Consider the following 13,403-nt stretch of genomic DNA (forward strand, 5'->3'; position numbering starts at 1 on the left):
TGCCACAAACCAAAGCCAGGAAACCTGCCCAGGGTAGGAATCAGTCGAGGTTTCGCTCCTTTCGTTCCTCCAACTGGTCGTCCTCTAAGCCCTCGGCCTCGTCCACTAACTCAGCCAAGGACCAGAAATCCAACTGGCGCCCAAAAGCGCGTCCACAGAAGACCGCAGGAGGTGCTGCCACTAAGGCAGCCTCCTTGTGACTATCTGCCCGCTCCGGCAATGTCCTTAGTCGGTGGCAGGCTCTCCCACTTTGGCGATGCTTGGTTTCAACAAGTCTCCGATCAGTGGGTGAGAGATATCATCTCCCACGGCTACAGGATAGAATTCTCTTCCAGCCCATCAAACAGATTTTTTCTCTCAACTCCCCCCTGCTCCAAGGCCGCCGCCTTCTCTCAGGCCGTGGCATCCTTGCAGGCCAACGGAGTAATTGTACCGGTTCCCGCCCGGGAACGGTTCAGAGGTTTCTACTCAAATCTCTTCCTAGTCCCCAAAAAGGACGGTACCTTCCGGCCCATCCTGGATCTCAAGCTTCTCAACAAGCATGTTCAGGTGCGGCACTTTCGCATGGAGTCTCTGCGATCAGTCATTGCCTCAATGACCCAAGGGGATTTCCTGGCGTCCATTGACATCAGAGATGCCTATCTGCATGTGCCAATTGCAGTTTCACACCAGCGTTGGCTACGTTTTGCAATCGGAGAAGATCATTTCCAATTCGTGGCTCTTCCCTTCGGGTTAGCCACAGCCCCTCAGGTATTCACCAAGGTCATGGCAGCAGTGATTGTGGTTCTGCACCTACAGGGGTTGGCAGTGATTCCTTACCTGGACGACCTTCTAGTCAAGGCGTCATCCAGCGCAGACTGTCAGCGGAGTGTCTCGCTCACTCTCGCCACTCTAGCCCAATTCGGGTGGCTGGTCAATCTGCCCAAATCCACTCTGACTCCGACCCAGAGTCTCACGTACCTAGGGATGCAGTTCGAGACTTTGCCGGTACTTGTGTAGTTGCCCTTAGTCAAACAGCAGTCCCTCCAACTGGCGGTGCGCTCTCTGTTGAGGCCCCGCCGTTATACCCTCAGGCGCCTGATGCAGGTGCTGGGTCAAATGGTGGCGTCCATGGAGGCTGTTCCCTTTGCCCAGTTCCATCTGCGCCCCCTGCAGCTGGACATTCTCCGCTGTTGGGACAAGCGGCCTTCCTCCTTACACAGGTTAGTGGCTCTGTCGCCACGGACCAGGAGCTCTCTTCAGTGGTGGCTTCGGCCCCTCTCTCTGTCCCAGGGGCGCTCCTTTCTGGCCCCGTCCTGGGTGATCCTCACCACGGATGCCAGTCTATCCGGCTGGGGAGCGGTATGTCTCCACCACAGAGCGCAGGGCACTTGGACTCCGTCCGAGTCAGCCCTTTCAATCAATGTGGTGGAAACCAGAGCCGTGCTTCTAGCTCTCCTAGCTTTTCATCACCTGTTGGCGGGCAGGCACATTCGAGTCCAGTCAGACAACGCGACAGCGGTTGCCTACATCAATGACCAGGGCGGGACACGCAGCCGCCTGGCAATGTTGGAGGTACATCGCATCCTTCAATGGGTGGAGGACTCCAAGTCCACCATATCCGCAGTCCACATCCCAGGCGTGGAAAACTGGGAGGCAGATTATCTCAGCCGTCAAACCGTGGATGGTGGCGAGTGGTCCCTGCACCCGGCAGTGTTTCAGTCAATCTGCCGCAAATGGGGCACTCTGGACGTGGACCTAATGGCATCCCGTCACAACAACAAAGTTCCTGTTTACGTGGCTCGCTCCCACGATCCTCAGGCATTCGCCGCGGACGCTCTGGTTCAAGACTGGTCCCAGTTTCGTCTGTCCTACGTGTTTCCCCCTCTAGCTCTCTTGCCCAGGGTCCTGCGCAAGATCAGAATGGAGGGCCGTCGAGTCGTCCTCATTGCACCGGACTGGCCCAGGCGAGCTTGGTATCCAGACCTGCTCCATCTGTCCGTAGAGATGCCGTGGCATCTCCCGGACCGTCCAGACCTACTCTCGCAAGGTCCGTTTTTCCGCCTGAATTCTGCGGCTCTCAAATTGACGGCGTGGCTCTTGAGTCCTGGATTTTGATGGCTTCTGGTATTCCTCCTGAAGTCATCTCCACTATGACTCGGGCCCGTAAGTCTTCCTCCGCTAAGATCTATCACAGGACTTGGAGAATGTTCCTGTCCTGGTGTCGCTCTTCCGACCATCCTCCTTGGCCTTTCTCCTTGCCGACCCTTCTGTCTTTTCTACAGTCCGGTCTGCAGCTAGGACTGTCCCTCAACTCTCTCAAGGGACAAGTCTCAGCTCTGTCAGTTCTGTTCCAGCGGTGTCTCGCTCGGCTGGCTCAGGTCCGCACCTTCATGCAGGGCGCGTCTCACATCATTCCGCCTTACCGGCGGCCCTTGGATCCCTGGGACCTTAATTTGGTTCTCACGGTTTTGCAGAAACCCCCCTTTGAGTCTCTTAGGGAAGTTTCTTTGTATCGTCTTTCACAGAAAGTGTCCTTTCTGGTGGCCATAACTTCCCTCAGGAGAGTCTCTGATTTGGCTGTGCTCTCTTCGGAGTCACCTTTTTTGGTTTTTCATCAAGACAAGGTGGTTCTCCGTCCGACTCCGGACTTTCTTCCTAAGGTGGTCTCTCCTTTCTACCTTAACCAGGACATTACCCTACCTTCCTTTTGTCCGGCTCCTGTTCATCGCTTTGAAAAAGCGCTGCATACTCTGGATCTGGTGCGTGCTCTCCGGATCTATGTGTCTCGCACCGCTGCACTTAGGCGGTGCACTTCTCTTTTTGTGCTAACCACAGGTCGGCGCAAGGGCCTCTCTGCTTCTAAGCCGACCTTAGCCCATTGGATTAGATCGACCATTTCGGACGCCTACCAGAGTACTCAGGTGCCTCCCCCGCCGGGGATCAAGGCACATTCGACCAGAGCTGTCGGTGCCTCTTGGGCTTTCAGGCACCAGGCTACGGCTCAACAAGTCTGTCAGGCTGCCACTTGGACTAGCCTGCATACCTTCTCGAAGCACTACCAAGTGCATGCTCATGCTTCGGCAGATGCGAGCTTGGGCAGACGCATCCTTCAGGCGGCTGTCGCCCATTTGTGAAGTTAGGTTCTGCCTACTTTCTTAGTTTTTCTGTTTATTTCCCACCCAGGGACAGCTTTGTAACGTCCCATGGTCTGGGTCTCCCATAGGAACGATAAAGAAAAAGAGAATTTTGTTTACTTACCGTAAATTCTTTTTCTTATAGTTCCGTATTGGGAGACCCAGCACCCTCCCTGTTGCCTGTTGGCAATTTTCTTGTTCCGCGTGTTATCACCGGCTGTGTCGTGGACAGTCTCCGGTTGTTCCGGCTCTTGCTCTGTTCTACTTGTGGGTGGCTATTCTCCTTCAGCTTTTGCACTAAACTGGCTGGGTCTGCTCACCAGGGGGTGTATAAGCTCAGAGGGAGGAGCTACACTTTTAAGTGTAGTACTTTGTGTGTCCTCCGGAGGCAGAAGCTAAACACCCATGGTCTGGGTCTCCCAATACGGAACTATAAGAAAAAGAATTTACGGTAAGTAAACAAAATTCTCTATTTTATCAGCAAGAGCTTATCACTAGAGGGCTACTCCCAGGTAGTCTGCCTGTAAATCCGTATAATATGATGTGTTTTCTGCATGAAAGGCTACCGTCACACTTTAGCGACGCTCCAGCGATCCCACCAGTGATCTGACCTGGTCAGGATCGCTGGTGAGTTGTCAATCAGGCAGATCTCACCAGCGACGCGTGGAAGCAATGCTGCGCTTGGTAACTAAGGTAAATATCGGGTAACCAAGCAAAGCCCTTCGCTTGGTTACCCGATATTTACCTTGGTTACCAGCGCACACCGCTTAGCGCTGGCTCCCTGCACTCGTAGCCAGAGTACACATCGGGTTAATAAGCAAACCGCTTTGCTTATTTACCCGATGTGTACTCTGGCTAAGTGTGCAGAGAGCTGGCACTGGCAGCCTGAGAGCGGCGTACGCTAGTAACCACGGTAAATATCGGGTAGCAAAGCGCTTCGCTTGGTTACCCGATATTTACCTTAGTTACCAGCGTCCGCAGCTTCCAGACGCCTGCTCCGTGCACATTCAGATCGTTGCTCTCTCGCTGTCAAACACGGCGATGTGTGCTTCACAGCGGGAGAGCAACGTCCAAAAATGAAGCAGCACTGTGTGTAACGAGCAGCGATTTCACAGCAGGGGCCAGATCGCTGCTCAGTGTCACACACAGCGAGATCACTAATGAGGTCACTGGTACATCACAAAAACCGTGACTCAGCAGCGATCTCGCTATGTGAGAAGTACCCCTAAGCCTCACCCTTATCCCTAATCTCACAGTGTCCACATCTTTATCATAGTGTGCACAGTACTATCCACAGATTGATCTCCACCGGGAGGCCCTCGTCTTCTGTGACTTGTCCTTGCAGTTACCTCCTTTTTATCCTGTATTAAAAGCCATAGTCGCCTTATTATCTCTTTCATATTTTTTTTTGTATAATCTCATTGGGTTTGCATTTCCCCTTTCAGCACGTATTTTATTTTGATGAAGTGTTTAGCGAGACGTTCAGCAATCAGGACGTGTACATGAAGACCGCGTATCCTCTTATCCAGCATGTGTTTAACGGGTAGGGGGACATTGTTTTGGTTACTTTTTTTTTTTATTGTTTGTCCATCACAGGTGCTCTTGTGATATCCTCTATTTTTATGTTAATCCGTATGAATGAATGTGGACTTTTAAATGTATATACCATATATACTCGAGTATAAGCCGACCCGAGGATAAGTCGAGGCACCTAAGTTTGCCACAAAAAATTGGGTAGAGTTATTGACTCGAGTATAAGCCCAGGATTATAACACACACCCCAAATTTAGAGAAGGAAAATTGGAAAAAATAATTTTGAATATTAAAGTGGGGGTGCATCTTATAACCCTAGTGTGTCTTCGCTCACCAAGACGGCATGGTGGTTGAGCGGCTCAGGAGGTTAAGTTAGCGATGCTGCGGGCTCGGAGGGCGGGGGTGTCTGCAGCTCAGGAGGGGTCACAGGTCGGCAATACTTATGGCTCGGGGAGTCGCAGCCTAGGAGGGCCGGCGATACTGGGAACTCAGGGGTTTTGCGGCTGGCGCCATTGATCCTTCAGGTAGGCTGCGGGCTCCGTTGAGGCGGACGGTGGTTGACGCAATATACTTCAAGAAAATGGCTGCTAAAGCGTCACGTGCACAGATTGAGATCTCAGCTCTGAGATGTCTCCATCAGCGCACGCGCCACTTCTGCTGCCTTTTTCTTGAAGTCTACCGTGTCAACCATTGGCCGGCTCAACGGAGATCGCAGCCCGCCGGTAGGTTCAATGGCACACCACTACGACACCCCTTAGCCCCCAGTATCGCCAACCTTCTTGAGCCATAAAAACACCACAACAGCCCCTAGCCACAGTATTGCAAACCCTCTGTCCTGTGCCCCCCCCCCCCACTACGCTGTGCCAACCCGGTAAGCTTTATCAGGATTATTAAACGCACCCCCAATTTTTCCCCCCCCAGTTCTGGGGGGAAAAATTCGCCTTATAACCCTCACTCGAGTATAAGCCAATGGAGGCTTTTTCAGCATAAAAAATGTGCTGAAAAAGACGGCTTATACACAAGTATATACGGTAACCCGTGTCACGGAATAAATGAGGCGTTAAAAATAAATATAATTGTCGGTGTTCTGTTGAGCTGTGGACGGGCAGAGTTAAAGGGATTGTGCTGGGGTATTCTCCTGTGTGATCTCATGTTGGGCAAAGAGAGACGCGACCGCACGCTGGGGGGTCCAGGTGCCAAGTCATCAATCCAAACCTCGTTGAGTATTGGGCACTGATCTTTTTGATTCCAATGGCGTGCCTGCATTATACACATTATTATTATTATTATTATTATTATTATTATTAATTTATTTATTTATTTATTTTATTTATAGAGCACCATTGATTCCATGAGAAGGGGTTACATACAGAATACATATACAAGTTACAATAGACAAATTGGTACCGAGGGGATAGGGCGCTACCCTAGCGGGCTTACATTCTATAGGATTTTGGGGAGCATCCTGACCGTCCAGCGCCAGTTGCTACTTTCAGGCATGATGGGAGAGTGCGCCCGCACGGCCCTTTTAAAAAGCTAATCCACTGTATGGTTTCCAGTTCCGTCTCATCACTTCTGTTGTTCTTATTCCACCAGTTATACATTACTATACCCTTCTTTTTTTTATTTCTAGGGGCAATGCTACGTGTTTTGCTTACGGCCAGACAGGAGCCGGTAAAACCTACACCATGATTGGCACACCAAAAAACCCCGGACTGTACGCGCTGGCTGCTAAAGACATCTTCCAGGAGCTGCAGGCGAATCATCAGAGAAAAGATCACTCTGTGGGGATCAGCTTTTATGAGATCTACTGTGGTCAGCTGTATGATCTGCTAAATGGAAGGAAGAGGTTGGTGTGATCTGAGGTCAGGGTGCCCTGTAATGTCATTATGAGACTATAGATGTAGGGATCAGCGTCACATCTAATGTGTAGAAGTAATGTTATATCCCAGGCTCATAGGAATTAAATGAATCACTTGCTGTGGTTTTGTATGGATCATTCCAGCTTCATACCCCGATGTCTGCGGAGCACCCTGCCATTATTGCAGGTCCCATGGCATTCAGTACTGTGACGTCTTGCATGGTCTTTCCCACAGACTCTACGCTAGAGAAGACGGGAAGCATGTTGTGCAGGTCGTGGGCCTGCGGGAAATTCAAGTTAATAGTGTGGATTTCCTTTTAGAGGTAAGTAATGCACAATCCTGCTGCTTATCACTGAAAAAAGCAGCAAAAAAATGGAAAGTAACTGGTTTTTATTTCTCTCTCAGGTGATCCTGAGGGGCAGCAGAGAGCGAAGCACCGGAGCCACGGGGGTGAATTCTGACTCCTCTCGGTCACATGCTGTCATTCAGGTCCAGATCAAAGATGCTGGGAACCGCAAACTTGGGAGGTCAGATGATCACAGGGTGCACAATCTTGTTGTTTGTTTTTTTTTACCTTGTTTTTATTAATATAGCAATAAAAAGAGGAAAATATCCTCCAAAAATTAAGCATTACTTACAGCAAGATGGGCTGCAGTGTGTACATCGCCCTGGCCAAAAACTAGTACTCTAGCAGGATACAGCTAAACCCCCACTAAAGTGGAAGCGTCACAGGTGCAGAAGGAGCAAATCACACACACACCTCCATGGAATGGAGGAGGGCGATTGCTAGATGATAAAACTGCACACTAGTGGCTTGCATAGAGCGCTGTTCACATATGCAGATAACACAGTCACAAACCCACAGCCTATTAGGTGATGCCCATACTATTAGATCAGGTGGGCTGCCAAGCCGTACCCCACCTGTGTATCATGCACGGATACACTACAGTGCAAGGCCCAACAGAAAGGGGCCTGGCTGTATCCTGTCCAAAAAATATAGCCTCTGTTGGGCCTTGCACTGTAGAGTGTCTGTCCGTGCATGATACACAGGTGAGGTACGGCTTGGCAGCCCGCCTGATCTAATAGTATGGGCGTCACCTAATAGGCTGCGGGTTTGTGACTGTGTTATCTGCATATGTGAACAGCGCTCTATGCAAGCCACTAGTGTGCAGTTTTATCATCTAGCAATCGCCCTCCTCCATTCCATGGAGGTGTGTGTGTGATTTGCTTCTCCTGCACCTGTGATGCTTCCACTTTAGTGGGGGTTTAGCTGTATCCTGCTAGAGTACTAGTTTTTGGCCAGGGCGATGTACACACTGCAGCCCATCTTGCTGTAAGTAATTGTTTTTATTAATATATATTTTTCATACTATTTAACCAAGTCGTTTAAATTTCATGCTCCAAATAAGATTTTTTTTTTCTCCATTGGATTAACTCTCAGAATTCCCTCCTTCCCTTTATACAAGCATAAGGTTGAGTGACAACATTCTGGCAACTTGCAGCCACCACTAGGGGGAGCTCACTGCATACAGATTTATACATCTACCACTAGGTAGCACTCACTGCAGGCTGACTTAAAGCACCCAATTGAAGGGGGGGGTGTTATCTGCATACTGATTTTTACATCTGGTGCTAGGGGGATCTCATTGCATGCAGATTTATACAGCCACCACTAGACGGAGCTCACTGCATACCGATTTTATACATCCACTGCATACAGATTTACACAGCCACCACTAGGGGGAGCTCACTACATACAGATTTATACAGCCACCACTAGAGGGAGCTCATTACATACAGATGTATACAGTAACCACAAGGGGAAGCTCCGTACATACACAGTTAAACAGCCACCTCTAGTGAGAGCTCAGGACATAAATATTTATACAACTACTGCTAGGGGGAGCTCAGTATATACAACAGCCACCACTAGAGGATGTCATGGCATACAGAATTTATACAGCCACCACTAGAGGGAGCTCACTGCTTACAGATTTATACAGCCACCATTAGGAGAACCTTACTGCATATAGATTTATACAGCCACCACTAGGGGGAGCACACTGCATAAAGATTTACATATCCACCACTAGAGGGAGCTCACTGCATACAGATTTATACACACACCACTAGAGCAGCTCACTGCATACAGATTTATACAGCCGCCACTAGAGGAGCTCACTACATACAGATTTATACAGCCACCACTAGAGCAGCTCACTGCATACAGATTTATACATCCACCACTAGAGGGAGCTCACTACATACAGATTTATACAGCCACCACTAGAGGGAGCTCACTACATACAGATTTATACAGCCACCTCTAGAGGGAGCTCACTGCATACTGATTTATACAGACACCACTAGAGGGAGCTCACTACATACAGATTTATACAGACACCACTAGAGCAGCTCACTGCATACAGATTTATACATCCACCACTAGAGGGAGCTCACTGCATACAGATTTATACATCCACCACTAGAGGGAGCTCACTACATACAGATTTATACAGCCACCACTAGAGGGAGCACACTGCATACAGATTTATACATCCACCTCTAGAGGGAGCACACTGCATACAGATTTATACAGCCATCACTAGAGGGAGCTCACTGCATACAGATTTATACAGCCACCAATAGAGGGAGCTCAGCATACAGATTTATACAGCCACCACTAGAGCAGCTCACTACATACAGATTTATACATCCACCTCTAGAGGGAGCACACTGCATACAGATTTATACAGCCACCTCTAGAGGGAGCACACTGCATACAGATTTATACAGCCACCTCTAGAGGGAGCACACTGCATACAGATTTATACAGCCACCTCTAGAGGGAGCACACTGCATACAGATTTATACAGCCACCAATAGAAGGAGCTCAGCATACAGATTTATACAGCCACCAATAGAGGGAGCACACTGCATACAGATTTATACATCCACCACTAGAGGGAGCTCACTGCATACAGATTTATACATCCACCACTAGAGGGAGCTCACTGCATACAGATTTATACATCCACCACTAGAGGGAGCTCACTGCATACAGATTTATACATCCACCACTAGAGGGAGCTCACTGCATACAGATTTATAAGTCTACCACTAGAGGGAGCTCACTGCATACAGATTTATACAGCCACCTCTAGAGGGAGCTCACTGCATACAGATTTATACATCCACCACTAGAGGGAGCTCACTGCATACAGATTTATACAGCCACCACTAGAGGGAGCACACTGCATACAGATTTATACATCCACCTCTAGAGGGAGCACACTGCATACAGATTTATACAGCCATCACTAGAGGGAGCTCACTGCATACAGATTTATACAGCCACCAATAGAGGGAGCTCAGCATACAGATTTATACAGCCACCACTAGAGGGAGCGAGCTCACTGCATACAGATTTATACAGCCACCTCTAGAGGGAGCACACTGCATACAGATTTATACATCCACCACTAGAGGGAGCTCACTGCATACAGATTTATACATCCACCACTAGAGGGAGCTCACTGCATACAGATTTATACAGCCACCACTAGAGGGAGCTCACTGCATACAGATTTATACATCCACCTCTAGAGGGAGCACACTGCATACATATTTATACAGCCACCTCTAGAGGGAGCTCACTGCATACTGATTTATACAGCCACCAATAGAGGGAGCTCACTGCATACAGATTTATACATCCACCACTAGAGGGAGCGAGCTCACTGCATACAGATTTATACAGCCACCTCTAGAGGGAGCACACTGCATACAGATTTATACATCCACCACTAGAGGGAGCTCACTGCATACAGATTTATACATCCACCACTAGAGGGAGCTCACTGCATACAGATTTATACAGCCACCACTAGAGGGAGCTCACTGCATACAGATTTATACATCCACCTCTAGAGGGAGCACACTGCATACATATTTATACAGCCATCACTAGAGGGAGCTCACTGCATACAGATTTATACAGCCACCAATAGAGGGAGCTCAGCATACAGATTTATACAGCCACCACTAGAGCAGCTCACTACATACAGATTTATACATCCACCTCTAGAGGGAACACACTGCATACAGATTTATACAGCCACCACTAGAGGGAGCTCACTGCATACAGATTTATACAGCCACCAATAGAGGGAGCTCAGCATACAGATTTATACATCTACCACTAGAGGGAGCGAGCTCACTGCATACAGATTTATACAGCCACCTCTAGAGGGAGCTCACTGCATATAGATTTATACAGCCACCACTAGAGGGAGCTCACTGCATACAGATTTATACATCCACCACTAGAGGGAGCACACTGCATACAGATTTATACATCCACCACTAGAGGGAGCTCACTGCATACAGATTTATACATCCACCACTAGAGGGAGCTCACTGCATACAGATTTATACATCTACCACTAGAGGGAGCTCACTGCATACAGATTTATACAGCCACCACTAGGGGGAGCTCACTGCATACAGATTTATACATCCACCACTAGAGGGAGCTCACTGCATACAGATTTATACATTTACCACTAGAGGGAGCTCACTGCATACAGATTTATACATCCACCACTAGAGGGAGCTCACTGCATACAGATTTATACAGCCACCACTAGAGGGAGCTCACTGCATACAGATTTATACAGCCACCACTAGAGGGAGCTCACTGCATACAGATTTATACATCCACCACTAGAGGGAGCTCACTGCATACAGATTTATACATCCACCACTAGAGGGAGCTCACTGCATACAGATTTATACATCCACCACTAGAGGGAGCTCACTGCATACAGATTTATACAGCCACCTCTAGAGGGAGCTCACTGCATACAGATTTACACATCCACCACTAGAGGGAGCTCACTGCATACAGATTTATACATCCACCACTAGAGGGAGCTCACTGCATACAGATTTATACATGTTTCATACAATGCAATAGTAAATTGGTATATGCTCCTTCTAACGGTGGCTGCAGGTAGACAATCATGAAGTTAAAGGGATTTGTGTGAAGAAAGACAGGGTTTTTGCCTGGGTATCAGAATATAGTACTCTGATGGGGGTAAGGGTATATTTCGAAAACAGTTGGTGCAAAATTTTAGCTGTTAAAACTAAATGATGTTTATATTTAGAGAAACACTAACAGAGTTCTTTGGGATTAGAAAAAAAGAGTGCTTTTGTTCTTTGGATAAAGCCCTCCCCATAGTGATAGACTAACCTCTATTATGTATTTTTTCCATGCTTCTACTCCAGAATGTCTTTCATTGATTTAGCTGGAAGTGAAAGAGCTTCTGATGCCCGCGAATCTGATAAGCAAACCAAGATGGAAGGGGCAGAGATAAACCAGAGCCTCCTCGCGGTAGGTGCACGTCTCTGTACAGTTCAGCTGTATTCCCACATGTGCATTGTAGCTGTGATGAAGGTGCCTGTGGCTGCACGAAACAGGAAAATTATCATGAAAGCCATGGAGGACTTCAGGCCATCGGCTGTCCTGACATCCCAGTGATTAACAGCAGCATCCAGCAGAAAACAAGCCGTCCTATGATTGACAGCAGCATCCAGCAGAAAACAAGCAGTCCTATGATTGATAGCAGCATCCAGCAGAAAACAAGCCGTCCTATGATTGATAGCAGCATCCAGCAGAAAACAAGCTGTCTTACATCTAAACAATAAAAATTATTGTGGCTCTTGGAATGCGACAATGAAAAAAAAATTTTTTTTAAGGGGTTAATCAAAATAGAATTTTGTTGGTTTTAAAAAAAATTACATAAGGTAGAGATTCATATTGAAGCGTTCTTGGGATTCACCAGTAAAGTGTCATCATCGCTGGTCACATAATTGGTTGAGACCTCGACTTGAGTCCCTGAATGGGACTGTGAGGTTACAGTATGTAATGAAGCCGCAGTTTTAACACTCGGTGTCTCCTCTTCTTTCTCAGCTGAAGGAGTGTATCCGTGCCCTGGATCAGGAGCAGGCTCACACACCGTTCAGACAAAGCAAATTGACCCAGGTAGGAGCAAACTCCAGACTGCAATATCCAGCAAGGGTTTAATTGTAAAGCTACAATGAGACAATTTTTTTTTCCCCCCATCATAGACAGCATGATGTAGAGACAGTGACCCTGATTCCAGCGAGGTCACTTGCTGGGCGGCACAGTGGCTCAGTGGTTAGCACTGCAATCTTGTGGTGGCTCAGTGGTTAGCACTGCAGTCTTGCAGCGCTGGGGTCCTGGGTTCAAATCCCACCAAGGACGCCATCTGCAAAGAGTTTGTATGTTCTCCCCGTGTTTGCGTGGGTTTCCTCCGGGTTCTCCGGTTTCCTCCCACACTCTAAAAACATACTGATGGGGGCTTTAGATTGTGAGCCCCAATGGGGACAGTGTATTGTAAAACAAGGGCAACAGGGGGCGCTCTATTCGTGGTCAGTGTGTTGTGTCTAGTGCAGCCTCCTGGCCCTGTTACAGGCAGATTGAGGGCCCTTTAGACGTCTGGGAGGTTTGACCACTTACTTGCCACCTGGGGATACTTTGTTTCCTTCTTTTCTCTGGTTCAGGTTCAATCAAGGAGACCATAACAATCAGGGTTTCTTTTCTTAAACACAACTTTACTGTTCTTCAGCAGGGTTTTCTCATACAGGTTACTGTCACTTTAAATCCTTCCTTTTAATATCTTCCTTTATCTGTTCCTTTCTTTCTCTGTGCACGCCTGCACTTCTTCTGTTGGCTGCATTTTGCCACAGGAGACTGGTCCAACCCTGTCCATTACTTAGGGTCCCAGCTCTGCACTCTTCCTTCTTCTGAGCGTCTTCTGTGCCCCTATGTTCACCCAGCAGGCCGCCGACAACAGATCCTGCTCAT

At 48.2% G+C, this 13,403-nt stretch overlaps 1 protein-coding gene across 3 annotated transcripts in view; it reads left to right on the top strand.

Moving 5' to 3' along the window:
• The window catches only part of KIF24 (kinesin family member 24), a 58,490-nt gene that overhangs the window by 16,565 nt on the left and 28,522 nt on the right, over positions 1-13,403 (top strand). For all 3 annotated transcript variants that reach the window (XM_075327071.1, XM_075327070.1, XM_075327072.1), the window contains 6 exons: positions 4,562-4,659; positions 6,283-6,498; positions 6,746-6,833; positions 6,917-7,038; positions 11,801-11,906; positions 12,486-12,557. In XM_075327071.1, the coding sequence (XP_075183186.1) occupies positions 4,562-4,659; positions 6,283-6,498; positions 6,746-6,833; positions 6,917-7,038; positions 11,801-11,906; positions 12,486-12,557 (702 nt within the window). The remainder of the gene's footprint in view (positions 1-4,561; positions 4,660-6,282; positions 6,499-6,745; positions 6,834-6,916; positions 7,039-11,800; positions 11,907-12,485; positions 12,558-13,403) is intronic.

This window comes from Anomaloglossus baeobatrachus, chromosome 1 (genome assembly GCF_048569485.1).
Source record: "Anomaloglossus baeobatrachus isolate aAnoBae1 chromosome 1, aAnoBae1.hap1, whole genome shotgun sequence".
NCBI classification, from domain to species: domain Eukaryota; kingdom Metazoa; phylum Chordata; class Amphibia; order Anura; family Aromobatidae; genus Anomaloglossus; species Anomaloglossus baeobatrachus.